General features: G+C 50.2%; 1 protein-coding gene across 7 annotated transcripts in view; it reads right to left on the reverse strand.

Annotated features, from left to right (window-relative positions):
* NFIX (nuclear factor I X) overlaps nt 1-27702 on the reverse strand; it is a 144357-nt gene that overhangs the window by 106779 nt on the left and 9876 nt on the right. For 2 of the 7 annotated variants that reach the window (XM_054012719.1, XM_054012718.1), the window contains exon 2: nt 11631-11791. The exons of 4 other annotated variants lie outside the window; for them this stretch is intronic. In XM_054012719.1, the coding sequence (XP_053868694.1) occupies nt 11631-11657 (27 nt within the window). In that variant the 5' untranslated portion in view covers nt 11658-11791. Of the gene's footprint in view, nt 1-11630; nt 11792-11927; nt 11948-27702 lie in introns of those variants that run through there. One more of the 7 variants, XM_054012720.1, reaches the window with a different exon arrangement.

A 27702-nucleotide genomic window follows, 5' to 3' on the forward strand; every position in this document is an offset into this window, starting at 1 on the left:
ATAAATTTATATTCATTCGCTGCTTCACTCTGGCAGCACTCCTTCCGTTTCATGCACCGCGCAGGGAAACCACCCGCAAAACTGCGGGTGTGGGGGGGGGGGACTCTGTTAAAAGCCAGACAAAATCCCCCTCTTTTCCAGAAGGGATTGAGTTGGCATCCAGCTTTTCCAAGAAAGCTTTTTGCTTCCCATCAATTATTCAGATTCCCATTCCCCACACCGTACCCCCCCCTTCTCTTTTTTCTATCCCCTTTACAATTCCAGGCCTTTTCAATAATTTAATTTGCTTTAAAAACTCAACAAAACAAAAGCGTCCAAAGTACAAAGAATCAAAATATATAAATAAGTGATATTTAAACCAAAAAAACTTCTGAGTCCAGACAGGCACACAAACAGGCCCCAAAATAGCTAAATTATGTTTCTTTCGCACCTTCCCTTATTTGGACGGATTCTTTCGATTTCGCAGTGAATGCCCCGCTTCCATTTAACTGAGGGTGGTGAAGAACCAGAGAGCGGTCAATATTTCGGTGGGGACATGGGACCGGAGGCCTAGGAGGGAGCGGGGAAATGCTATTCCCAGCCCTTTCTCTGTCGAAGGCAGCAAGGAAAGTTTGAGAGTTTGTTATAGAAATCAAGTCCAAGTGAGATCACTTGTGGAGGAAGAAAGGAGAGGGGCAGATTTGTCAGATCAGATGGAAAAAAGGGCTACCGGTGTCAGTTTCAGGAAAGGAGTTAATAATGGACAACAATAAAAGCAACCTAAAGAGTAATTAAGGACTTCCAGTCTATTTTGCTAATCCAAAGTGGGGGGAAATCTTACAAGGGCTGTTTTATGCCTTTACACCGTGTTTATAGACTCATCCTAAACGCGTACAAATGAAAGCAACAGAGTAAACAGCAACCCACTCCCCCCCATCCCCCATATTGGGAATGTTTTCACTTGGCAAACGCCTCTCTCAAAGCAGAGGGAAGAGAGTAAAGACAGAGACATGTCGGATCTGGGGCTGGACCCTCAGCTGGTGTCAGTCGGCCTTGCTCTGCCGACTTTGGTAGAACTACGACGACAGACACCAGCTGAGATGCCAGCCCCAGGCTCCGCTAATCTTTGTTTCACGGGGGATTTCGCTCCGCTCCGAGATTTGGAAACACAGTTTGGGAAGGAAAAGGCCAACGGAGCAGCCTGAAATCCAGAAATCCTAAATGAAGACAAGCCAACCGAGCGATCAGCCTATGGACACACATCATGCCACGGTGAGACCTTGCTTTCCCGAACCACACAAGGGGCCGGGAATTTAATTTGGATAAGCAGAGGCTTGGATAAGCTGGGGACTTTCTGACGTTGTTAGCATACACGGGGGAACATGACCTCATTCTGGATAAAGGAGTTATTTGGAGAATCAAAGCTCAAATAAACAAGGTTTCGCTGTATAGATTACACACAGATGCACAAACATACACACACACACACACGCTCTCTACGTGGAACACTAAATAGTCATCACACTTTGTTTGTAAATCTATATCTGAGCACACCCGGTGTGCTGCAGCATCGTGGAAGGGAAGGCTAGAGTGAAAGTTGAAAGCACTTCCCTGTAAATCTGTATTTACACACTCATATGCCATGCACACATGTAAATGGATGCATATTATGTATGTGTGCATAATTATATCTATAGCTACATATTATCTGTGTACTTTATATACAGACACTACATGCATGTGTGTAAAAATACACACAAAACGCAGCTGTAGATATTGTGCATTTGTAGAGCAATAAAACCCAAAAAAACATTTATTTGTATTGTTAAGTTTGTGCGTGTATTTACTCATCTTTTCCTTTGTATGAAAGTGTTGCTGAGTGTGGGTGTTTGTGTGCACACGTGAACACACACTACATGCTTATATAAGCTAAAAATGACAATCAGAAATCCATGGTAAAATACAATTTCTGTGCTTGTTGTGCGCAGCCCCGCACCTCAACATACTATAAATATCAGGGGTTAATTCTGATCCAAGCAAACTCTCCTTGAGTTCAGTAAGTGATGTTCCTAAGTAAAGGCTGCAAAATTTGGCCAGCAGCTGTGTTTAAAATCCTCGTCTTTAATGCTGCGATAAAGCCGTCCTTTGCATTTCACAAAAGTTCCTGGATTCGGCAGTCGGACAAAACTCATGTGAGTCAATGATCCAAGTGTACCCATCGTCCTAAAAATGGTACTTTCCCCACAGAGTCCTGTTTGGCATTTTTAGATCGTATAAACTTACAGGGTTAGAGCCTCTGCTGCTATAAAGGGGATACAGCTCAATTGACATCTATGGATCTACAGTAGATAGATGTCATATATAAATATATATTGTATTCTTGAGAGTGAGTGTGTGTTTGTATTGCAGATATTCATGCCTTGCCGTTTTGTCTATGAAATATGCACAGAGAGTATAGTAATAATACACACATATGTAGACAGCTGTAGTTTATAGAGGCACCCAAAAAATTACATCTGCACTGGCTGGCTCACTTCTCATTTTATAGACCATTACTCCTTAAAAAACAAAATGTGGAGTGTATTTGCCTCCAAAATTAAAAATATATATATATATCCCAGTGCCCAGAGCACATTAAAACATACAAATTAACAAACAAACAAAAAAAGATTTTCCAAGGAAAGTTTCCACTTAAAAAAAAATTTTAAAAAATTAAAAATCTGCAAAAGAAAAGGAAAAAACAGTCAAACTGGACTTTAGTTTTTCCATTTTCTACTGTAAAAAAAAAAAAATTTTTTTTTTGCTCAGTAAGAAAATCGAGAAACTGCCCATTTCGGAAGCCAGAGGTTGTCATTCCAATGAGAATGGAAAGTTGTTTACAGTTTGTAATTAAGTTTCTATTGATAGCCCCAAACTGTGAAAGTTTATAAATATCTTAATGAATTGTTTGTAAACTCACCTGAATACTGTCTCAACACTGCATAAATGTTTATTTATAGGCTTCGCTAATTTCACTCTCCCTGTTCAGTTCATTGTTCCATTCTTTGTCTGTGTGGTTATATAATATTTTTATGCTTTCATTTCCCTTGCAAGTACCTTAACTTCCTCAACAGTCAGACTCTTTTCCCACCTCCTTCCCCAAAGTCTGAAAAACCCACTCTTTGCTGCAATCTTTCCAATGCCTTTTATTTTTAGAAAAGACCACTGGCAAAACTCCCATGGACTTTCCGCTAGAGCCCGAACCGACTGAAATAAGTTATCATCTTGAATTCCTTTTCCCCCCCAAAAGCTCCTTGTGTAACAAATTCTGCTCTGAAGATCAGGAGGGAAGAGTCAAACCCGTGGGGTAAAATGTCTAACAATAGCGTATTGGATGGGGCTGCATTCAAACGACCTGTAGGGGTTTTGTTAGTCGGTTTGGTTGGTTGATTGGGTTACCCCCTACCCCAAAGCAGGCAACATCTTTCTATGATTTTCTAAATAAATAAGGCCCAACGCTGCCAGTGCTCGCTAGCAGGCACAGCGGTAACATCAGTCAGGTCAACAAATGACTGCATCCAGTAGTGAGGATTTACAGAATCAACCTGGGGAATAGTCAAGGAAAACTGAGCAAGGATTTGCTACATAAAACCCATTTGTGTTCGGGAGACTCCTCCAAAGCAGGCCAAGATAAGGAGCGAGCGAGCTGGATTTTCCATCTGCACAGCTACGTGTGTGTGCACGCAAATATCTTTCAAAATACAACCAGATGGAGGAATAGGGACTGATAGCACAGCTAACCACCCCGACTGTCCAACTCTCTGGTCAGTGAAAAATGCACTTCCCCAAAGATTTGCCTGTCAATTTTAGGTGGGTCAGAAAGGCCCAAACTCTGTCCCCTTTATTAGAAGGCCACCAAGTCACGCTAGTAGAAAAATCCACCCTTCATTCCCAACCTTAGAAAACAGAGGGTTCAAAATGCATTTGAAAGGGGGGGTGAAAAGAATGCAGACTTATTAAGGAAATTGGATTTGGAATGTGTAACTAATAATTGCTTTAATGGATTGCATGTATATCTAGGCTATATTATACATGCACACATATTAGACACTTACCCAGATACTAGATTCATGTTACACAGTAGGGTGTGTGTGTGTGTGTGTGTGTGTGTGATCGGACATATTAGTATAATAGCTACACACTGATAGAGAACATAGATCATATCTGGAGGTACAGCTACAGGGTGCGGGTCTGCACACCGCAGGTCTAAATTGGAGTGATTTCAGGTGTCCAGCACAAGGCTCCATACAGGGCCTGATTTGAAAGTGTGAAATGCCCCAGATCACTGGTCACTTTTACAAATATCAGCTGATGTTTCTATGTATGACGTATACATATGTACACACATTATGATGTATGTGTAATCTGTGTGTGTGTTATACAGAATGAGTATAGTGTGTATATTCAACATTTACATATATATAAAGACACACACCATACATACGATATACAAATCTATATTATATATACATGAATAGTGGGTCTATATATAATACACACACGATATTTAAACAGACCCATCTGGTATTATATATGTGTATGGCATGTATATATTTGTGATATACATGCACAATATATATAAGTGTAAACTGTGTACATGTGCAAAAAGAAGAACAGGAGTACTTGTGGCACCTTAGAGACTCACACATTTATTAGAGCATAAGCTTTCGTGGACTACAGCCCACTTCTAGTCCACGAAAGCTTATGCTCTAATAAATGTGTGAGTCTCTAAGGTGCCACAAGTACTCCTGTTCTTTTTGCGGATACAGACTAACACGGCTGCTATTCTGAAACTTGTGTACATGTGATATTATATACACACACTGTATAAATCACATAAAATAGGTCTATTGCATATGAATTATTATATGCAAATCCATATTATACAGTAGCTCCTCAGAGTTACGAACACCTTGGAATAGAGGGCATTTGTAACTCAGAAATGTTTGTAACTGAACAAACCGTTAGGGTTGTTCTTCCAAAAATTTAAAACTGAACTTTGACTTAATACAGCTTTAAACTTTATTATGCAGAAGAAAAATGCTGTTTTTAACCATCTTAATTTAAATGAAACAATCACAGAAACAGTTTCCTCACCTTGTCAAATCTTTTTTATTTAAACTTTCCTTTTTTGTTGGGTTTTTTTTAAGTAGTTTACATTTAACACCATATGTACTGTATTTGCCTTTTTTTTTTTTTTTTTTTTTTGTCTCCAAATGTGGTGTGTGGTTGACTGGTCAGTTCATAACTTTGGTGTTCATAATTCTGAGGTTCTCCTGTGTACGTGGTTAGGATGTATATGTGATTACACTATATAAACGCACTATACGTACTACATACAGGGCCACATATTATCTACAATGTGTGCACACGAATATTTAATATATGGTTCTATATAGGGCAACCAGATGTACCGTTTTTAAAGGGACAGTCCCATTTTTCGGGACTTTTTCTTATATAGGCGCCTATTACCCCCACCCCCTGTCCCATTTTTTCACAGTTGCTATCTGGTAACCCTAGTTCTATATAATATATAGGTATGCATGGATGTATACTGAATATATTTGTATATTACAGACACAGCATATAACATATACACACACTAACCACATACAAAAACAATACTTATTACACATTCCAAATCAAATTTAAGACGCCTGTGTAAATATGTAATATACACACACACACACACGTACGCATGATACAGATATATAAAAAACTATCTATTAAATACACATATGTATGTATGTGTGTGTGTGTCTATAAAAAGTGCTTTGAGACCTACTGATAAGCCCTATATAAGAGTTAAGTATTATTAATTATTATTATATAAAAACATGCATACCTACTTATATATAATATACACATACCTTATATCAAACACACACAAGAGTGCATATCAGCACGGAAAGGCCAAAATTAAATGCAAATAACCTGCCTGATTTAACTCAGTTATCAGAATTGCAAATAGTAAAAAAAAAAAAAAAAATTTTTTGCAATGACTCGAAAGTCCCCACCAAAATAGCGTTGGCTTAAAAAACAAAAAACTCAACACCTTGGCTCTCTGTCTTGGTCTTCTTTCTACGTATTTCAAACATGCTCCTCCAACTCCTCCTAGCTAGCAGACGTGTATTTTATTTTATATGTGCAACGTTGTGGGGATCGGGGGGGAAAAAATCTTTGCAAAAAATAAAACCCAGAGCTGGTTGTTAGCAAAAAAAAAAGAATACGAACGCTTGGGAGTGATGGAATTGGGCCAGGTGAACTGCAGAACTGTTAATACAACAGAGGTAGTAAGCAGACGAGAGTTCTCCTTCATCCAACAATAAAATAAACACTTACAGAGCAGATGCCACTTAAAAAGCAAGTGGCACCAAAGACAAGCGCCACGGAAGGTAGTTTGATAATTTTTTCGCCTCCACCATGACAACCCCGCGCCCTCCTGAAAAGCTCTTCTGTGAATTCTGCCCCTCTCAAGTCTCTCCCAGCAACTTCAGCCAGGCCAGAACTTCCCCACTTCTATAATAATAATTCTAGCACATGATTTCAAACTCGGGGCCCCAGACTGCTTCCATCGCAGGCAGAGGGAGGCCAAGCTTTTGGGGCCAGATTCACCATTGGTGTAAGCTATTATCATGCATCAATTTACACCAATAGAGGATCAGGCCCTCTATTGATCGGGATAGCAGGATCAGGCTTAGATCGGGAAATCCAGTTCCAGGGGCCGATATGGGAGTGCCCCAGGATTGGGCCCTACAACAATAACCTAGTTCAGAACTTCTCTTCAGCAAGGCCCGCAGGTCCAATATTGGGACTTTTTTCTAGGAAAGGGAGCGGGAGGGACAGCACTGGTTGAACTGGGACAGGGGGTGATTTTAGATCGCTAATAACAGGAAAGGGAGAGGGGGAAAAAACTACTCTGCTCCAGGAACTGAAACCAGGGAAATCAGTTAAGAAGTAAGCCCAGCAGAGGCAGAAGGGCAGCGGGGAATCTGCCAGGCTGGATTTAATTCACTGGGCACAAACAAGGGGTGACTCCGAAAAAGAAAGCTGGGTTTTCCCTCCCGGAGGCAGAAATGAAACTGGTCTCTCCAGGTTGGCAGGGTCCCAAGGACGGGGCGAACAGACAGGAACTAAAAAATAAACAGATGCAAGAAAATAACCCTCCAAAAAATATTCCAAAACTTATCCCAGAAACGGCAGGCCTTGCTAGAAAAGTTTGTAAAAAATACAGACAGTCAGATACTGTGGAGGGGCTAGAGAGACAGAGCGATTCTCATGCTGTTTCTCTAGTTATTAAGATACATATAAGTATTAATAATTATAGGCTCCACTGCTAGATAGATATGGACCTAATGCTGAAATATCGAGCCAAGTTTGTAATGTTACGTATGTAGAAAGACAGGACCAAATGCGATGTAGATATATAGGCATTAAAAATATAGGCTCTAATGCTAGATAATTATACAGAAATATAGGCCCATACACACACTTATATATGTATATAAAATACAGGACCTAATGCTAAAAATATTCTTTCCAAGCCTGTGACATTACAAAAAATGCAGGTTTTGGCCTGGAGGATGGGGGAGGAATTATGACGCAACATTACATCTTAACTCTCCCACCTTACCCCAAAAAATGGATTCCTGCCCAGCTAACGAAACATCGTGAAATTATAACCAAGTTGGCTGTTGTCGCTTCACTTTTTTTTTTTTTTTAATTAAGTGACCCCACTTAGTTTGGCTTTGTTTTTTTAAAGCCTCTTTCCTTTGATTTTTTTTTTTTTTTTAGGGTTGTTGTTTTTTAGGTTTTAATCCATGGAATGATGTTGTAATTATTGTTTTATTGGTAACAACTGTCTTTTAATTGTTCACATGGCACCCCAGAGCATCGTGGGGAGTGGCGGAGTGAGAAAAGAGATGCCTTGATAAATAAAATCATCATTATCAACAATGCTGTTTGTGCAAATTACATTTCTCTCTACACATACTGTGTACTATAAGATATCCACTATTAGTAACAGTATGTAATGCAATACATCATTATGTGGCAAAAATATGCATGCCACCGATATGATATGATATTTTATGTATTGCATGTATTATACACAGAGGCGCACAATTCACCTACACACCAATTCATATGTATCACCTATAGATTACATGCACACATAATGCCAGTACTAGGCTGGTATCACATAAATGACTGCGTGTATATACACAATACACACACACACACACACACACACACACACACACACATACACGTTGTATCTTAGGTACAGTACAGTAGGTATATTTTATAGATATTATATATACTATCTGTAAATCACTAAATATAAGGTATTTTAGGTAGTGTGTGTATTCATAATTTATATTATATTATATACATTCTTAAATATAAGTTATTTTGAGTACAGTGTGTGTGTGTTCACACACACGGTCTATTATATAAATATTAGACTCAGCATCTATGTATGTATTTGTATCACACACACACACAATACCTAGAGCTCTATTACACACTCGTAGGTACACACAGCCGTACGGATGTGTGTATATGTAATTAGAGAGATGTACATATTATGCCAGATACCTTATATTTATAGAGAAGTTTTCATCCATAAACATTAGGCGCTAGTTGCTTATTTCCATAGCTAAAACTGCCAGTCATTTCTTAGATATTGATAGTAATTGCTACGGAAATGTAAAGGACCTAATGGAGCCCATCTACTGCCACCACCTCTTTTTAACAAAACAAAACAAAATACTGGGACCACATTGTTCAGCCAGTAACCCTCCAGAGTAACTTGCGTGAGTTAAAAAACACCCCCCTCTAATTCCAACTGCTTTCAGAGTCAAATGCTCCTTGTCATTGAAATAATTCTCCTGATCTCTTATCAAATCCAAAATTAAAGAAGGCAGAACTAAAGTGAATTCATGATATTCTTCCATAACCAATAATAATAATAGTCCGCTCCATTTATTACTTACTGTTGATTAAGGAAAGGAACAGATATGCCCAGCCACTGAAAAAACTGTATTCCTCCCCCCCAAAAAAAACCCCATTGTTCCCACCAAATGAGCAAACAGATATGCAAAGTTTCTACACTGTGCTCTCCAAAAGTGCCCCAAACCACAGAAATTACAGCCAATTAGAAAGATCTATCCATGGCAAACCTCAAAAATGTGATTCACATTATTTGCAGCCAGCATGGCAAAAAGGAAAGGAAGAAAATAGAATAGAGAAAAACGCCTTGCTAAGAAGCGACTCCCATTTCTGCTCGCAAGCCCATCTATTTACTCGGCTCCCTGCTTAAGCAAAAGTACTTTCAAACAATCAAAGTGCAATGTCATTTTGGGGTTGTTGTTTTTTTACATAAAGCTGTGGTTTTCCTTATTGCTGAGTTGCTTTATATATATAAAAAAATTCCAATGTGTCCTTGACAAGGATTTTAAAATCTTTAAGGACATTGAACTATACAAACTGGTCTTTTTTTTAAAAAAAAAAGTCAGATATTGAAGGGCATAAATTATACCCTTCTGATCAAAAAATGTAAAATATTTCAAGGTAAGTTGATTTGTAAAAGAGCATCAAATAATGCCAGAATATTCTTCAGGAAGAGGCATGAATTTAGGGGCAGTTAGTTCAGAGTTTAATGGGAGCTCAGTTTGCCTACCACACTCTTCAAAGCAAACTTGCTAAAGGTCTGTGCAAGGAGTTACCTGCCCCGTGCCTGGGGACTCCCGGGGAAGGAGGGCTGGAGATTAGCTAGGGACAAGGACAAGAGGAGCTGGGAGATGGCTACTTTCCCCCACCTGAGTCGGATCTAGCGCTCAAAGCAGTGCCTGGTAAAACGCTTCACAGCTCTGGGCCAGGTTGGGGGAACTGGAAAGTTGAAACAGACAAAAGCCAAAGTATCTTCGCTACACGAAACTTCCTTCTGGTGGCATTAACAATATCCCTTCTCCCCGCTTTCCCTGTCCGGGGATCCGAACCTCCCTCCACCCAAGTTACACGACCGGCTCCAAAGCCCTGTTTTAAATCGGCTTTCCCCCCTTCCCAGCACCAGCTGAATTTGTCCATCACTCCATTGCAACGTGTTGGGGTTGCTGTTGTTGGTTTCATTCTTTGAGTGGAAACATTAAAAAGCTTTTGGATGGCTACAAAATAAATTCGTAGCTGCATTTCAAGACAGTGCCCCCCCCCCCCCGAAATGTCACCAGAACTTCAGTTCATCCGGCAAAGCTAATGATATGAAGCGTCTTTTCAGGGAACTCTGTACTGAAGAGTTAAGATAACCCCCCCCCCCAAAAAAATCCACCGTTTTAATTAACAGCAAAATCCAACATTTCTTTGCTCCACAGATTGTACAGGGGGGGGATCAAATCCATCCCCAGAAGAGCATAAACCCCACACATCGCACACAGACAGAGATCTCCTGCAAACGGTGCAGTCTCTCTTTTTTTGCATGGTTAGAAATGTTGCATTGATTAACTCCCCCCCCCCCTTGCAGCTTGTACATTTCAACGCCTCCCCCCCCCCCCCGCTCAGGAAAAAGCTCCCAACTCTCCGCTGTTGCAAACTTCCTCGGCTCCAAACGCCCCCTTCTCCGCCGCCCCGTTTTGCACCGTCCACACGCTCGCGTCCCTTCTCCCCGGGCAGCCGAGAAGCGAAGCCCAGCTCCGAGCGGCGGGGGCAGGAAAGTGCCGGACTTTCCCAGCCAGGGAAGAAAGGGGGGAAACTCCCCTACCTGACCCCGAGCAGGGAGCGTGCGGGGCAAATGCAACAGGAGAGGAAGCCAGACAACCTAGGACCAATTCTCCCCCTGGCATTAGCAACTGCCTGAATTGCGCTCCCGCTCGGGGCGGGGGGGGGGGTAAATTACTTCAAAACAACAAGACAAATTGGGCTTTGGGGTGGCGGGTTGTTTTTGAAACAAACCAAGATCCCAGCTCCCAACAGCCCCAGCAAGGCAAAATCCACCGCAAACGCGAGCAACTTCGGGCATTAGCAACCGCCCCTGTGCAATAAACCCCGCGCGGTTCAGATCAGAACAGAAAAGACAAATATTAAAATCACTTCTACATTTGTACAGTCCCCCCCCTCGTCCCCACCAGCTCCCCCCACCTCCCTCTCCAAAAACCCCTGCATAGCAGCATGCATTAATCCAGCACCCCCCTCTGCCCCCTTTTCCCCTCCCTTCCTTCCTCTCCCTCTCTCTGGTTTTTAATTCTTGAAATAAATTTGGGAGAAGCGCCATTTTCTGAACTAAACCCATGTGCAGTGAATATAACAAAGAACTTGGAAACATGCCATCAAAACCTCTTTCTCTGCAGAGAGAGAGAGAGAGAGAGACAGGGGAAGAATTTTTGTTTCAAACAAAAACACAGCCCAGACAGCCAGCAATAATCCTCCCCCCAGCCACACCGCCACAGCCTGGTGCGTGGCCCACACCGACATGAAATCAGGAGCAAACCCACCAGGAAAGTTTCAACAACAACGAATGCAATGAAAGAAACAAACAGAACTTGCTTTTCTCTCTCTCTCTCTCTCTCTCTTTGGTTTTTTGGTTTTGTTTTTGGTTGGTTGGTTGGTTGGTTTGTTACCTGGGTCAGGCAGTATGGGGAATACATGGTTATTTTTGGAAAAAAACGGTTGCAGGGCTGTTTTTCATATGGAGAACAGCTGGCTAGGTGGCTGCATGTCTAAGGCTGCGGCAGTTCCCTCTCTAGTCCATGCTGCCGAGTGGTAACCCCGCCTTGGAGCTCTGAAAGTGAAAGTTTAGACAAAGTTTGGAACAGAGAACACTTTTGCCTTGAGAAAGCTTCCAGCTCCCTCCCACTCTCCCCCCGCCCCGCTCCCTCCCTTCCCTTCCCCCCCTACACACACACACACACACACACTTTGTATTCGGAGCTCTTCCCTCCCCTTCGCACTGGGCTCCCTCCGATTCGGGTTTGCGGCGTGTGCACGGGCTGGGTTGGGAGCAGCCTCACTTCAAAAAGAATCCGCTTTGGCACCCTTGGAAGGGTCTAGCCCCTCGCCCCCGGGGTTTGAGACGTGTTCCCACTGCTGCCGAGCCAAGCCCGGGCACCGTAAGGCAGCAAATCCGAATTCCAGAGGCGTCCCGTAGGCTGGGCAACTCGCTGCATTTGGGACCAGCGAGACACAGCCCTTGATTTGGAGCCGGAGAGGGGTTAAAATCACTGGCTTGTCCTGCCCTGCCCTCATCTCACACATGCTCTGGGGCTCCCCCCAGAAGCAGAGGCGACCCCTTCGACCCTGCTTTGGCCAGGCCAGTTCACTTTCTCGCAGTGCGAAGCTCCTGGCCAGGGTCGGGGGAGGGGTTATGCCCCCTGCAATGGGATGTGCACAGCGCTGTACAGATCTTTGCCCCCTAGCAAACCAGAGCTCGGCTGGAGCCCAGCCTGAGAACACAGAACTGGGGCGGGGGCGGCACTCTGTCTGTCATGGGACACAAGGGAAACCGGGGGGGGGGGGAGGTCTTGGAGAAACTGACCTGGAGAAAATGTACACGCTGGCAAAGCGGGGGTTAAGGTTTTTCCCTTGGACTCAATCCTGTTCCGCATAAACTCGTTTTTAAAATGTCCTTGAGTTAATTTATTTTATTGCTAAAGAGGTTGGCTTTATTTTAACAATACGCCCTAGCGTGGTGCAAAGGGGAAAGTGTGTTCTAGCATGTGATAGGCGACTAGGTCTGGAGATCAGATAGATACATAGACAGATGGGGGAGGTATGGAGATTAGCTAAATGGATGGATATGGAGATACATAGATAGATGGGTGGGTGTGTATGGACCTAGGTGGACTGACAGACAGGTTGTGTAGATAGATAGATAGATAGATAGATAGATAGATAGATAGAGTGTGTATGGTGATAGATGGCTATGGAGACGGATGGGTGTGTATGGAGATTGGATAGATGAGTATGGAGATGGATGTATGGGTATGAGACGGATGGTTGGGTATGGAGATGGACGGATGTGTATGGAGATATATAGATGGGTATGGAGATGGGTATGGAGATGGACGGATGGGTATGGAGACGGATGGGTATGTATGGAGATAGATGGGGATGGAGATGGATGGATGGGGATGGAAACAGATGGGTGTGTAGGGAGATAGATAGATGGGTATAGAGATGGGAATGGAGATGGATGGGTGTGTATGGAGATAGATGGGGATAGAGATGGGTTTGGAGACGGACGGATGGGTATGGAGACGGATGGGTGTGTATGGAGATAGATGGGGATGGAGATAGATGGATGGGGATGGAGACAGATGGGTGTGTAGGGAGATAGATAGATGGGTATGGAGATGGACGGATGGGTATAGAGATGGGTATGGAGACGGATGGGTGCGTATGGAGAGAGATGGAGATAGATGGATGGGGATGGAGATGGGAATGGAGATGGGGATGGAGATGGGTTTGGAGACGGATGGGTGTGTATGGAGATAGATGGGGATGGAAATAGATGGATGGGTATGGAGATGGACAGATGGGTATAGAGATGGGTATGGAGACGGATGGGTGCGTATGGAGATTGGATAGATAGGTATGGAGACGGATGGATGGGGATGGAGACGGATGGGGATGGAGATGGATGGATGGATGGGTATGGAGATGAATGGGTGTATATGGAGATAGATGGGGATGGAGATGGATGGATGGATGGGTATGGAGATGGGTTTGGAGACGGACGGATGGGTATGGAGACGGATTGGTCTGTATGGAGATAGATGGGGATGGAGATGGGGATGGAGATGGGGGGATGGGTATGGAGATGGGTTTGGAGACGGACGGATGGGTATGGAGACGGATGGGTGTGTATGGAGATAGATAGATGGGTATGGAGATGGATCGTTGGGTTTGGAGACGGATCGTTGGGTATGGAGATGGGGATGGAGATAGATGGATGGAGATGGGTTTGGAGATGGATGGGTGTGTATGGAGATGGATTGGTCTGTATGGAGATAGATGGTGATGGAGTTGGATGGATGGGTATGGAGACGGATGAGTGTGTATGAAGATAGATGGGGATGGAGCTAGGGGGATGGGTATGGAGATGGGTTTGGAGACGGATGGATGGGTATGGAGGCGGATGGGTGTGTATCGAGACGGATGGGGATGGAGGCGGATGGGTGTGTATGGAGATGGAGGGATGGGTATGGAGATTGGATGGATGGGGATGGAAGTTCGGTACCTGGATAAGGGCAGGCAGGTGACAGGTACATAGCCGGCAGAGGGACAGTTTCCCACTCTAGCCCCCGGATCCCCAGTAGGGTCCCAGGGATTGCCCAGCCAGGCTCTGCCTTCCCCTCTGCTGGTCTTTCTATGATATTGTTTTACCAGCCGGGGGGAAGGAGGGGTCTTTCCTGCCCTTCTGCACCTGCCGCTGAGCAGCCCCTTGGCCAGCCCCTGTTCGCACTGGGTGCCCCGCTGGCGAGCCCCATGGGAATCCAGCGCAGGAAGCCAGGAGACCCCGTTCCCCTCAGCCGGGGTGTGGGGCAGCTGGGGCCCACGCACAGCAGGGAGCAGTCAGGGGAAGGGCTGAAGGCAAGCTTGTTAATTTCACCCTGGGCTGGACCAGGTGTCTCCTGCTCTCAGGGATTAGCCTGGAAGGCCGGCTTGGGGCTCATGGGGGTCAGCGGACTTGTGAGGCTTCAGCCCCCTTCATGCCCATCCCCTTCCAGAGTGGCATCTCCTGGCATCATGCTTGTGCCCTCTCTTTCCAACAGTGCCCCACTGCTGAGACACTGGCTAACCCCCCAGCCCACCCCACCCCGTTTGCTCCAGGAGACAACAGTGCGCTTGCAACTCAAAGCAGGGAGTTTAGAATTACCAGGAGGGACGAGGGCTAAAGTTTCATCTTAATATCCCCAACTGAAAGCCCTGCTTTGTTTCTGAGTTGCTGGGGCAGAAACTGGGGGCGGGGGGGGACTGAGAGGTAGAGAGAGGGTTTCAAGCATGGATCCAAGAGCTGCCAAGGTGAGAGGGTGGGGGGGATAGGAAGGGAGAAAGGGGAAAAGGCTACCCCACTCAGCAGGTTGGGTGTGAGCGCCGGGGGGAGCGGACAGGTGGGGGAGGGTTGAGGGGATGTATGTTTCCCTGTATGTAAAATCCTCACTGCACTTTGTGTGACTCGTACTCTCTTGAAAATGGTATATACACACACAAGATAAACAGAGGGGATACACACACAGACAGGACACACTCTAGCTGTGCAAGCACACACAAGATACACACAAACACACAGAGACACAGATGACACCACACACACAGAGTATACACCCAAAGGCAGGATACACACAAGATACACACACAAACACGAACAGGATACACACTAGATACACATCCACACAACACATGCAGAGTACACACAGAAGATACACCCACAATACACAACACACACATGCACAGGAGATGTCCTAGAGACACACACAGATGTAGAACAGGTTAGGAATTTTCCAATACAATTATTTTTTGTTGGGAAAACGTTGATTTGTCGATAGTGAAACATTTCCCAGGATAAATTCCCCATTCTGTTTTTTGGGGGGGTTAAAGGCATGACATTGTCAAAATGCAACGGTCCATTTTTAAGTTCAAAAACCCTTTTGCATTTCAAAATGGGAGTTAGTTCACAGTTCAAAAAATGTAAAGCTGTTTTTTTAAAAAGGCCGATGTGGGAAGGAAACGGTTCGAGCTCCTACCCAAAGAACTCCTTTCGCTTGGCCCAACCTCTGTGATTTTTTTCAGATTTTCGGTTCACGGAAATTTGCGATGTTGACTTTTTGTGATGGGAACACCTCCCGAAATCTGGCAAATTCCTGCCTTATGGATAAGCCCATCTCCCTCCCAGCCCCCAGGGTGCGTCTACACTGCAGCTGGGAGCGACCAGGGGGAGACAGACGCGCACGAGTGAGGGGCAAGCTGGCGTGCGACAAATAGCATTGTGGATGTGGCGGTTCAGGCGGCAGCTTGGGCCCACCTGACCTCCAGGCAGCTACCCCAAGTCTGGCTACCCCAGTTGGGAGGCTCGCTGACAGCTGCAGTGTAGACACACCCAGAGAGACCACATGAGGCACCTTTCATTTGGCACAAGACCAAGGACCTGAGTGCCGCTGCCTCCATGTCTTGGGAAATGTCCACCCAGACCTGGCTTGGCCTTTTGGTCTTTCAGGCTGGGTTCTGCGCTGGAGCTGAAGGCACTACGGTGCCTGGACCTGCTTGGAATCGGGTCCATTAGCCACTCTCCCAACTCCCAGCCTGGGTCTCAGTGTCACATGGGGGGAAAGTGTCCAGTCAAAGGCCTGGGACTGTGCCCAGAGAAAGGGTAATTCCCAGCTCACTCTCTGGCTATTTATCTGCCCTGAGCACTTCAGCACCAACCCCCACGCACACTCTCACAAAGTAGGGAAAAATCAGTCTCCTTTTACAGATGGGGAAACTGAGGCACAGAGTGATGACGGGATCAGAGTGAGTTACAGGGGAGAGCTGGGAAGAGAACTAAAAAATCTTGACTCTCAGCCTCTCCCCTCCCCCAGCTCTAACCCACCAGCCTCCACTCCCCCGAGCTGGGGATAGAACCTGACTCCCAGCCCCCAGCTCCAGACCACCCCCCTTCCTACTCTTTGCAATAGAACCCAGGCGTCCTGCCTGCCTGTCCCTTGCCATAACCACTTCTTGTTCCTTTGTGCAGCTAACCATCAGCCCTGGGATTCCCCTTCCTGTGCCAGGGGGAAAGGGGACAGCAGAGGAAGGATAAGCCCATATGTCATTGTGCCCCGCTCCCCTGCCATCTCCCCGGGGAGTCAGTCGTGAGGGGCTGCTTGGCTCCACGACCAATGGGGGAGTGGACAGGGGTCAATGCCAGTTCAACTGGCCTGTGTCCTCCCCATCCACCTCTTGGTCAGTGAGCTGGGAGGGTGGGGAGGGACACGTGTTAGAGGGGAACGAGCCAATCAGGCTGGAGTCTAGGGGAACAGGTTGGGAAGCAAGGAACGAGACATGAGGCCTTTCCCCTCTCGGGGGCGCTGGCTCCAATCTGGCCCCACGGCAGGGGGACTGGGTGGCTCAGGGAGCTGGGGAATGGGCTGCCACCTGGGAGGTACAAAACCCCATTTCATCCAGGACAGCTACGTCCAAAAAGGGACAATCCTGGGAAAACCTGGACAGGTGGTCACCTTACACATGGGGCTTTTTCCCTCTAGGGGGCGCCGCCCCAATCTGGCCCCAGGGACTGGCAGGACCAGGGCAGAGTGGGGGGAGCCGCATTCCCTGCCATCTGTCGCCACTCGGTGCCGAAGGAGACGTGCCATACAGGGGCTGGCGCACGAAGACAGCAGTGCCCTGGCTCAGCCCAGCCAACAGGAGCGGGGAAGCCTTTCCTTGCTGGTGCCCCCGTGCCCACGGTCTGTAGGGCCAGGCTCAGGACATTCGGCAGTCCTGCCACGATGCTTGCACAAATGCAGAGGGCTCTGTGCCACGTGGCGGCAGTAGGGGTGGAGAGCTCCCAGGCAGCACTGCCCAGGGAATAGGAAAGTCCCATGTACAGGTCGGGGTGGGGGGGAAAGGCCAATAAGGTGCCACAGAAGGACCCGCACAGCAGGGGGAGATGAACAAGGTGCCATGGAAGGTTCCACACAGTGGGGGAAAATGAACAAGGTGCCACGGAAGGACTCGCGCAGCAAAGGGAGATGAATGAGGTGCCACGGAAGGACCCATGCAGTGGAGGGAGATGAACGAGGTGCCACGGAAGGTCCCACACAGTGGGGGGAGATGAATGAGGTGCCACAAAAGGACCCGCACAGGAGGGGGAGATGAACAAGATGGCATGGAAGGTCCCACACAGCAGGGGGAGATGAACAAGGTGCCACGGAAGGTTCCACACAGTGGGGGGAGATGAATGAGATGCCATGGAACGACCCGCATAGGAGGAGGAGATGAACAAGGTCCCACAGAAGGTTCCACACAGTGGGGGAAGATGAATGAGATGCCACGGAACGACCTGCACAGGAGGAGGAGATGAACAAGGTGCCATGGAAAGTTCCACACAGTGGGGAAAGATGAACAAGGTGGCACGGAAGGTCCACACAGTGGGGGGAGATGAACAAGGTGCCACGAAAGGTTCCACACAGTGGGGGGAGATGAATGAGGTGCCACAAAAGGACACGCACAGCAGGGGGAGATGAAAAAGGTGCCACGGAAGGTCCCACACAGTGGAGGGAGATGAACAAGGTGCCACGAAAGGTTCCACACAGTCGGGGGAGATGAATGAGGTGCCACAAAAGGACACGCACAGCAGGGGGAGATGAACAAGGTGCCACGGAAGGTCCCACACAGTGGAGGGAATCGGGAATTTCCCCAATCTCGACGCGATCCCAAGGCAGTCCCTTTCCCCAGGTGGCTGCTGGGACACGAATGGCTCTTGGATCAATGCGGTTGCAATTATCCATCCGTTGGGAGGAACCTGTGATTCCCGGCACACCCTGCCGCGGGGGGGGGGGGGGGGGACACACGACACTGTGCCAGGTACCTCCAGCGCAGCGAGCCAGTGGAAAGAGCCCTGAGCCAGAGCCATCCTGGGATCCACACCCACGGCCATCCCAATCCCACCCAGGGGGCTGCAGGGCTGCTCCCTACCCCCACTCCATGTGGACCTGAGCCTGCTGGAGGGAGGGGGCGCTCATCTCAAGCTTAAGGCAAAGTGCCATGGAATTAGCCAACCACAGCCCCCAAAATTTGGGGTAACTCCCCTGGCACCTCCAAGCCCCAAGGGAGCCCAACCTGTAGAGCAAAGCAGGGTGCAGGGCTTATGAGAGCCCCTCTGGGGCAGGCTCCAGGGGGTGCACTTCCCCCGCAGCCCCCCTCACGCACCGCAGCCCCAACTCAGCCACCAACCCGGCTGCAGACCCCAAGTGCCGGTGCTCTGAGTTCAAGGGGTCTCTGCCTTACTCAAAGCCCCCCCCCCCATCCTCGCTGGTGGAGAGGCCAAGGAAAGAACGAACCCTCCCCACCCCTGGGGAGTGGCTGAGGGTGCCCCCCACCATGCCAAGCTGGTATCTTAGCTCTGCCGCTGCATTAACACCGGGCATAAATCAAACCCAAAGTGACAGTGGTTCCAGGCCGGGGCTCGGCCCCAAGTCAGGACTCCTGGCCTTGGAAGGGAGTGGGGCCTAGGGGTTAGAGGTTCTGGTCCCAGCTCTGGGAGGGGAATGAGGTCGATGAAACACACCATCTCCTAGTCCAGCCCTGGCCACCATCCGTCCCCACCCCCAATTGCCAACCAAGGGGCCAGGAACAACCCTTCCCCCCCCACCCCCGAGGCTGGAATGAGCTGGGGAGAAATCATCATCCCTTTGTACCAGTCGATCTCAAAGCACCTTACAAAGGAGGTTAGGAGCATAATCCCCATCGTACAGACAGGGAAACTGAGGCACAGAGAGGAGAAACGACTGGCCCAAGGTCACCCAGCAGGCCAGTGGCAGAGCCAGGAAGAGAACCCAGGTGTCCTGAGTCCCTGTCCAGCGTTCTGGCCCCAGGGCTCAGATAGCAGTGGGGCTGCGGGTCAGGATCGAGGGGCACCGGCAGACCATTGTAAGAAGCTTTCCTGGTGCCCGTCTACACTAGCCAAGCCCGTCTCTCCCCCCAGCTGAGTCTGGTTTCAGGGAGCTGAACGACGCCCCCCCCCCCCTCTCAAAACGGCTTTGACTTTCCACAGGCTGCTCCCTCTGCTCCCCCCGTGTGCGGGGGGGGGCATCCTCGGCTCTCACAGCTGCGCCCCTGCCCAGCTCCTCCTAACTGGGCCGATGCCCAAAGAATGCCCAGCCATGCCAGGAGCCGCCTGCGGCTGGGGGATGGGGGGCAGCTGGAGGCCCGGGAAGGAGCCAGGGTCTCTCCCGCCCACCCCCAGTCCCCAAGTGGCACGACTGCCAAAGAGGGAGGCCACTGGGTAACCCTCTACCCTGCCAGGCTCGTGTGAGCCTAGAGCACCCCCATTCCCAGGCCTCTCCCCCCATCTCCTCACCTTTTGGGGTAAAAGAGAGACCATCTGTGCCCCTCCCCCCGATCCCTCTTCACTGCCAAACCTCTGATGCCAGTGTCTGTCTCATTGTGCCCGGACCTGCCAGCTCTGTGCCAGGCTCCTGGCGCCTCCCATCCCCGCCCCCCCCCCGAGCGCTTTGTGCAGCGGGGGAGGTGGCTCTTTATTTTAAAGCTCTTCATCTGGGGGGTGAATTGGAGATTCCCAGTAAAGCAGCCATGGCAAAGCCATGTGGGTGCGGGATTCTGAGAAAGCAAATCACCCACGCACAGCTCAGCCAGTGCCCCTCACTCCCAACCCGCAGCCCCCTGCTCGCCCAGCCCTGGGCTCCCCATACACACAGCTCCATGGTGCCCCTCAATCCCAACCCGCAGCCCCCTGCTCGCCCAGCCCTGGGCTCCCCCATACACACAGCTCCATGGTGCCCCTCAATCCCAACCCGCAGCCCCCTGCTCGCCCAGCCCTGGGCTCCCCATACACACAGCTCCATGGTGCCCCTCACTCCCAACCCGCAGCCCCCTGCTCGCCCAGCCCTGGGCTCCCCCAGACACACAGCTCCATGGTGCCCCTCACTCCCAACCCGCAGCCCCCTGCTCGCCCAGCCCTGGGCTCCCCATACACACAGCTCCATGGTGCCCCTCACTCCCAACCCGCAGCCCCCTGCTCGCCCAGCCCTGGGCTCCCCCATACACACAGCTCCATGGTGCCCCTCAATCCCAACCCGCAGCCCCCTGCTCGCCCAGCCCTGGGCTCCCCCATACACACAGCTCCATGGTGCCCCTCAATCCCAACCCGCAGCCCCCTGCTCGCCCAGCCCTGGGCTCCCCATACACACAGCTCCATGGTGCCCCTCACTCCCAACCCGCAGCCCCCTGCTCGCCCAGCCCTGGGCTCCCCACTACACACAGCTCCATGGTGCCCCTCACTCCCAACCCGCAGCCCCCTGCTCGCCCAGCCCTGGGCTCCCCCCTACACACAGCTCCATGGGGCCCCTCAATCCCAACCCGCAGCCCCCTGCTAGCCCAGCCCTGGGCTCCCCCATACACACAGCTCCATGGTGCCCCTCAATCCCAACCCGCAGCCCCCTGCTAGCCCAGCCCTGGGCTCCCCCATACACACAGCTCCATGGTGCCCCTCAATCCCAACCCGCAGCCCCCTGCTCGCCCAGCCCTGGGCTCCCCCAGACACACAGCTCCATGGTGCCCCTCACTCCCAACCCGCAGCCCCCTGCTCGCCCAGCCCTGGGCTCCCCCATACACACAGCTCCATGGTGCCCCTCACTCCCAACCCGCAGCCCCCTGCTCTGCCAGCCCTGGGCTCCCCATACACACAGCTCCATGGTGCCCCTCAATCCCAACCCGCAGCCCCCTGCTCGCCCAGCCCTGGGCTCCCCCATACACACAGCTCCATGGTGCCCCTCAATCCCAACCCGCAGCCCCCTGCTCGCCCAGCCCTGGGCTCCCCATACACACAGCTCCCTGGTGCCCCTCAATCCCAACCCGCAGCCCCCTGCTCGCCCAGCCCTGGGCTCCCCATACACACAGCTCCCTGGTGCCCCTCAATCCCAACCCGCAACCCCCTGCTCGCCCAGCCCTGGGCTCCCCCATACACACAGCTCCATGGTGCCCCTCACTCCCAACCCGCAGCCCCCTGCTCGCCCAGCCCTGGGCTCCCCCATACACACAGCTCCATGGTGCCCCTCACTCCCAACCCGCAGCCCCCTGCTAGCCCAGCCCTGGGCTCCCCCATACACACAGCTCCATGGGGCCCCTCAATCCCAACCCGCAGCCCTCTGCTCGCCCAGCCCTGGGCTCCCCCATACACACAGCTCCATGGTGCCCCTCAATCCCAACCCGCAGCCCCCTGCTCGCCCAGCCCTGGGCTCCCCCAGACACACAGCTCCATGGTGCCCCTCACTCCCAACCCGCAGCCCCCTGCTCGCCCAGCCCTGGGCTCCCCCATACACACAGCTCCATGGTGCCCCTCATCCCAACCCGCAGCCCCCTGCTCGCCCAGCCCTGGGCTCCCCCATACACACAGCTCCATGGTGCCCCTCAATCCCAACCCGCAGCCCCCTGCTCGCCCAGCCCTGGGCTCCCCATACACACAGCTCCATGGTGCCCCTCACTCCCAACCCGCAGCCCCCTGCTCGCCCAGCCCTGGGCTCCCCATACACACAGCTCCCTGGTGCCCCTCACTCCCAACCCGCAGCCCCCTGCTCGCCCAGCCCTGGGCTCCCCATACACACAGCTCCATGGTGCCCCTCATCCCAACCCGCAGCCCCCTGCTCGCCCAGCCCTGGGCCTTTGCTGAACAGAAAACACCCAGGCTGTCCTCTCCAAAAGGAGCAGCAATTAACATTAGTCAACACCCAGCAAAGGCAGAGAAGCCCTAATTAACTGCGTATTAATTATTAATCACATTTATGACAGCAGGGTGGTTACCTGGGGGGGTTGCTTGGGATGGGGGGCAGGGCTCAGGAAGGGATCCCCTCCATGTATTCTGGGAGGAGCGTCAGGGCTGGCCAGGGCTCTGAGCAATCTCTCTCTCAGGTGCTTGGCTGGCTGGTTCTTGCCTCCATGCTCAGGGTCTAACTGATCCCCCTACACGGGGCAAGGGAGGAATTCCCCCCCAGGTCAGATTGGCAGGGACCTGGGGGGGGCACCTCCCTCTGCAACGTGGGGGGGCAGGTCACTTGCCAGGATTAGCTGGGTATTTCTCCCTTCATCCCCTCGGCCACGGGCCCCTCCTATTCTTTGCCTGGAGCTCTACATGCATACGGGAGCCCTCGGACCCAGGCACCACACACCCTCTAGGGCTCCTTCCAGAGGCCTCACAAATGAAGGTGAGGAGCATTGTCCATTATCCAAAGGTCATAGCTGGGAAACTGAGGCACAGAGAGGCACCAGGGCCTGCCCGAGGCCACTCGGCAGGTCCGTGGTGGAGCTGGGATTAGAACTCAGGTCTCTCGACTCCCATTCCAGCACACACCCGATGGCGCTCTGTGCCACTTGCCAACACTCACGTACTATGGTGCTAGGAGCTAGCGAAGCACTTGGACAGACAGACGGACAGGTGGGCATGGGGTTATATAGACAGCCGCATCATCACCTCTGCTGAGTGATGTGCACATGGAAAATGCCGCCTAACTGGCCAAAAGTCTGTCAAGTTTTAAGAAGCCTGGGGGCTCCTGGCCTGCCCGGGCTGGTGGCAGGTTGATCCAAGGTACATCCTCACTCACATTCATATATTAGAATTCATTTGGGTCCAATGTTAAGTTCACGGACGACCAATCGAACGATAAAGGAGCCCAAAGCCCTGCACCGTTCTCCCAGCTGCCCCTCGTTCACCCAGTACTCCGTGCTGCCCACTCTCCACGCTGATTTGTCTTAGAGCCCCAGCTCTGGGAGTCATGAGATTGCAGGCATCAGTTGTTTTTCAAAGTCAGTTTCCAGGCCCTGGGGCTGCAGGACAGCCCCCTTCCCAATCCCTCTGAATGGCTCCACACCCAAAAAACCAAGTGCTGACTGTTTTAAAGCCGAGCTCGTGATCTTTAAGTTGGTCTCGCGATTTCGGGGATGGCATGATCAGGCGTGCTCGGGACTGGCCCCGCTGCCCCTTCCCTGCATGCTGGTTACACTCTATTGGTGCCGTTTGTCTCAATAACTTCAGGGCTGCCCAGCGGCCTGTCAGACTAGATGTTCACACAGCGCCATGCCCAACAGGATCTCGGACCATGACTCGGGTTCCTAGCTGCGGCCATAAAGTGCCTAATGAATAGATGATAAACCCAGCTGGGCAAATGGTGGGTTTTTTGCTTCGTTGCCAATTCTGAGCAATTAGTTTTAAAAAATGGTTTTGGGTCGAACCTGACACATTTCTCAGCATTTTCGGAGAATCCGAAAATTGAAAAAAAAAATTACATTTCAATTTTAACAGAGAGAAAGTCTTGGTTGCAAAATTTTGCCCAGCCCTGAACTGGCTGGTCTCAGAATCAACGAACGAGCAAGCGATCTCGACAGTCGCACAGTGCAGTGGTTAGGGTGCTCGCCTAGCGCTTGAGAGACCCTGCTCCGACACAGACTGCTCATGTGAGTTTGGGCAAGTCATTTACCCGCTGTGTGCCTCAGTTTCCCCACCCCTAAAACTGGTATAATAGCACGGCCGTGCCTCATGGGGGGGACGAATGGGAGGGTAAATACAGTAAAGACCAGGCAGTGCCTATGGGGCCATATAGCAAGCCAGATAAACGTGGCAGCTGTTCACGGCAAGGGTTGTCGTTTGGGTGAGGGCCCGAACTCTGAGCACTACCACAATTCCAGCACAATAATAATGATGCTGGGACTTCCTAGAGTCTGGCATCTGTTTCTCCCAGGGCCTGCTCCTGTTCCCGCTGAAGTAAAGGGCAAAGCTCATTTGTTTCCATGGAACGGGATCCGCTCCCCCAAAGTAACTCCAGTGGGAGCTACGCACCTTGACCCCTTGGAGGAGCTGGGCCGAAGCGACTGACTTGAGGTCGCCCAGCAGCCCAACGCCAGAGCTGGGAATAGGACCCAGGTGTCCGGGATCCCAGTGCTCTATCCAGCAAGCCAGACAGCCTGGGAGCTAAAGCTTCAGGGCTTAACCTGATCTCTATGAGAGACCAAGCTCTTATGCCACATCTGCTACTGCCGGGCTCTTAAATTGAGAGTATTATTTACTTGGACGGGACAAATGAGTGAATAATCCCCCCCTCTCCGTTATAACCGAATATTGTTAGTTTTTCTCTCTCTAATATTTTGATCATGACGAGTCATTAATGGAGCTGGCTGGCCAATATTTTCATACGGTTCCTGATTTTTTAATCAGGGCACTCCCCACTCCATGAAAAAATTCCACATTTTCCAGTGGGGGGGAACAATCAATACTGTTTGGGGTTTGGTTGTTGGATTTTTCTCTGCCTTTTTAAATGGAAAACTTGGGGGGGGAGCAAAGGGGGAGAAATGGCTCTCCCCCCATCAAAACTTCAGAAATTGATCAAAATGAAACTGTAGGCCGGGGTGCTGGAGCCGGATTGGCCCAGGATATCAGAGAGAGGAGGTGGGGGAGGTAATGTCTTTTACTGGACCCACTTCTGCGGGGGAGAGAGACGAGCTTTCGAGCTACCCGGAGCTCTTCTGCGGGTCTCAAACGGTTCATTTGCCAACAACAGGCTGTTTCTCGAAGGAAAAGGAAGTTTGGGATGAAAAATGTCGCAGAGCTGCTCTTGTTCTACCGGATCGCATTAGCAGAATTCCAGCCGCGACCACGCCGGTAAGGATCTGAAATCTACCGGCCCCATCTCCCCTCCCCAGCCAGCTCTGGCGAGCACGGGGGCATTTCGAACAACACCTTTTCGCTCAGGCTTCCAGCCGTAGCGGGAAGGAAAAGCTGCTGTGTTCTCTGCACATGGGATTTATTACACATACATGTACAATCCCCATGCCCGAGCCATGTCACATACTCTAGCCATGAGCCAACACTTCCTCTTAGAATATAGCACTTGGCTCGGGCTCCTTATTGTTTTTGGGAGCGGGAAAATATTAAAGCTGAAACGAGGCTCGTCCAACATATGGAACAGATTGAAGGCCCCTCCACTTCCCCCCCCCCCCCACTTAATAAGAAAATATCTTTACTAGCAAGGGGGTAACGGGGGAGCTCCGGGGATTGGGGAGGGACATCGCTCGACTCAGAGCCGGCTGTGCTTTCGAAAAATAGACTGTTCCGGGCTCAACTGAGTACAGAAATCTGTGGGGGGGGGGGGGGGAGTGTCCTAGTGATCGTTTGCAGCTGGGGGGGAGAGGGGATGGGGAGCAGGGGGCTGTGAGGGTGCAGGGTGGGGGGAGCTGGGGTGCAGAGAGGATGGGGGACCGGGGGGGCTGTGATGCAGCCTGGCCAAGCTATGGAGTAAGACACAAACAGGGGACGGTGTATGGGAAAGCCAGTAGACCCATTAGCCTGGCCTGACCAACAGAGAGCAATCGATGTCGGCCAGTTCCCCCTGTCCTGAACCCAGTAACTCAAGTGTCTCCCAGAAAGGCAGCCAGGCTGGACTGGAAGGCATCAAGAGATGGAGAACCCACCCCTTCCCTGGGAATTCCCCCCTTTTACAGGTGGGGAAACTGAGGCACATAGTGACATTTGAATGCGGTCTCGTGCCCACGGTGGCACCCTCACTGCTCCACCATCTTGCCTCACACGGGCATATGGGCACAGCCTGTCCCCAGCTAGCCAAAGCTGGAGATCAGTAACTCATCGCTCACTCCAGCCCAAACATTGAGAGCCAAGCACCGGTACCTGCAGTACCTGAGTTCCTCTGAGGCAACTTTCTCACCCGTCTCTGCCCAACCAGCCCTGCCCAGGCCTGAAATACATGGGATAAATCCGTCAGCATGGTCTAATGAACACAATAAATCAAGGAGTCCGTCTGCCCCCAGGGGATCCCGTCTGCACCAAAGACAGCCTACCCTTCGCAGACACCTTCCCTCTGCCCAGCTCAAAAGCTCTTCCCTGGGTTTAATTAACCCCTCCTCAGTCAGTCAGCGTCCTCGTCCTCTTTAGACATGGGGACATTGAGGAACGGGGAGCAGGTGGACTTGTCCGGCACTCTGAGGTCACACAGCGCGGCAGCAATGGAGCGGGAAGCAGATCCCAGGAGTCCTAGCCCTCCCCCATCCCCACTCTAACACACTAGACCCATTCCTCTCCCGATCTTACAGACTGGGTGTGGGGATCGGCTACAACACCCACTGCCGGCCAGGGAGCCAAGTACGTGTGCATTCGAAGCCTGCATGTGCCAATTAGCCCCTAGACCTGTCTTATTGCCCGGACTTGAAATTCCCAAGAGAATCACTCTGTCTTCATCACAAATGACATCAAAGGCTCCCACTCAATCTGACATCCTCACCATGCTAATTCAGGGGCTGCTGCCGCTGGCTCTGAGGGCATGCACCCTGGGACAGACGCAAAATGTCTCTCCCCCCATGATTAATCTCCTTATTTCCCATGGGGATACAGGCATTTAGCACAGCTATAAACCCTACCCGTAGGTGGAGCTGGGTGACAGAATGATTTCTTGGTTCACTCCCTGTTCTGAAAATCTGGAGGGAGGAATTCACTTGGGACTGAACCGAAAATGACATTTGCCAAAAAATCTAAAAATTTGGGGAGGGAGAAACACTCATTTTGGGTCAAACTAAATGGTTTGGTCAACTCAAAATTAAGCATCCCGCTTCGATTTGGAGCCTCTTTGAACTTTTAAAAATCAAACGAGGCCATTTTGAAACAAAAAAATAGTTTAAAATCAAAAATCTGAAACATTTAGATGGGGGGTGGGGTTTGTTTTAATTTTTTTTCCCCAATTGAAACAGTGCCGCAAAACCAACACAAATTAGCAAAATGTTGCGGGGTCTTCAAATCTGTATTTTTCACCCCAAAAAAGTTTAGATCAAATAATTTTGCCTGGCTTTCCACCTCCTAACTGCTAATACACTCACCCAGCTTCTTATTATAGTAGGATCAGACCCTCAGCTGCAAAGACACTGAGTAAGAGACAGTCCCTACCCAGCTCACACTCAATGCCTGTAAGGGGAAACCGA

This window comes from Malaclemys terrapin, chromosome 23, assembly GCF_027887155.1.
Source record: "Malaclemys terrapin pileata isolate rMalTer1 chromosome 23, rMalTer1.hap1, whole genome shotgun sequence".
NCBI lineage: Eukaryota > Metazoa > Chordata > Testudines > Emydidae > Malaclemys > Malaclemys terrapin.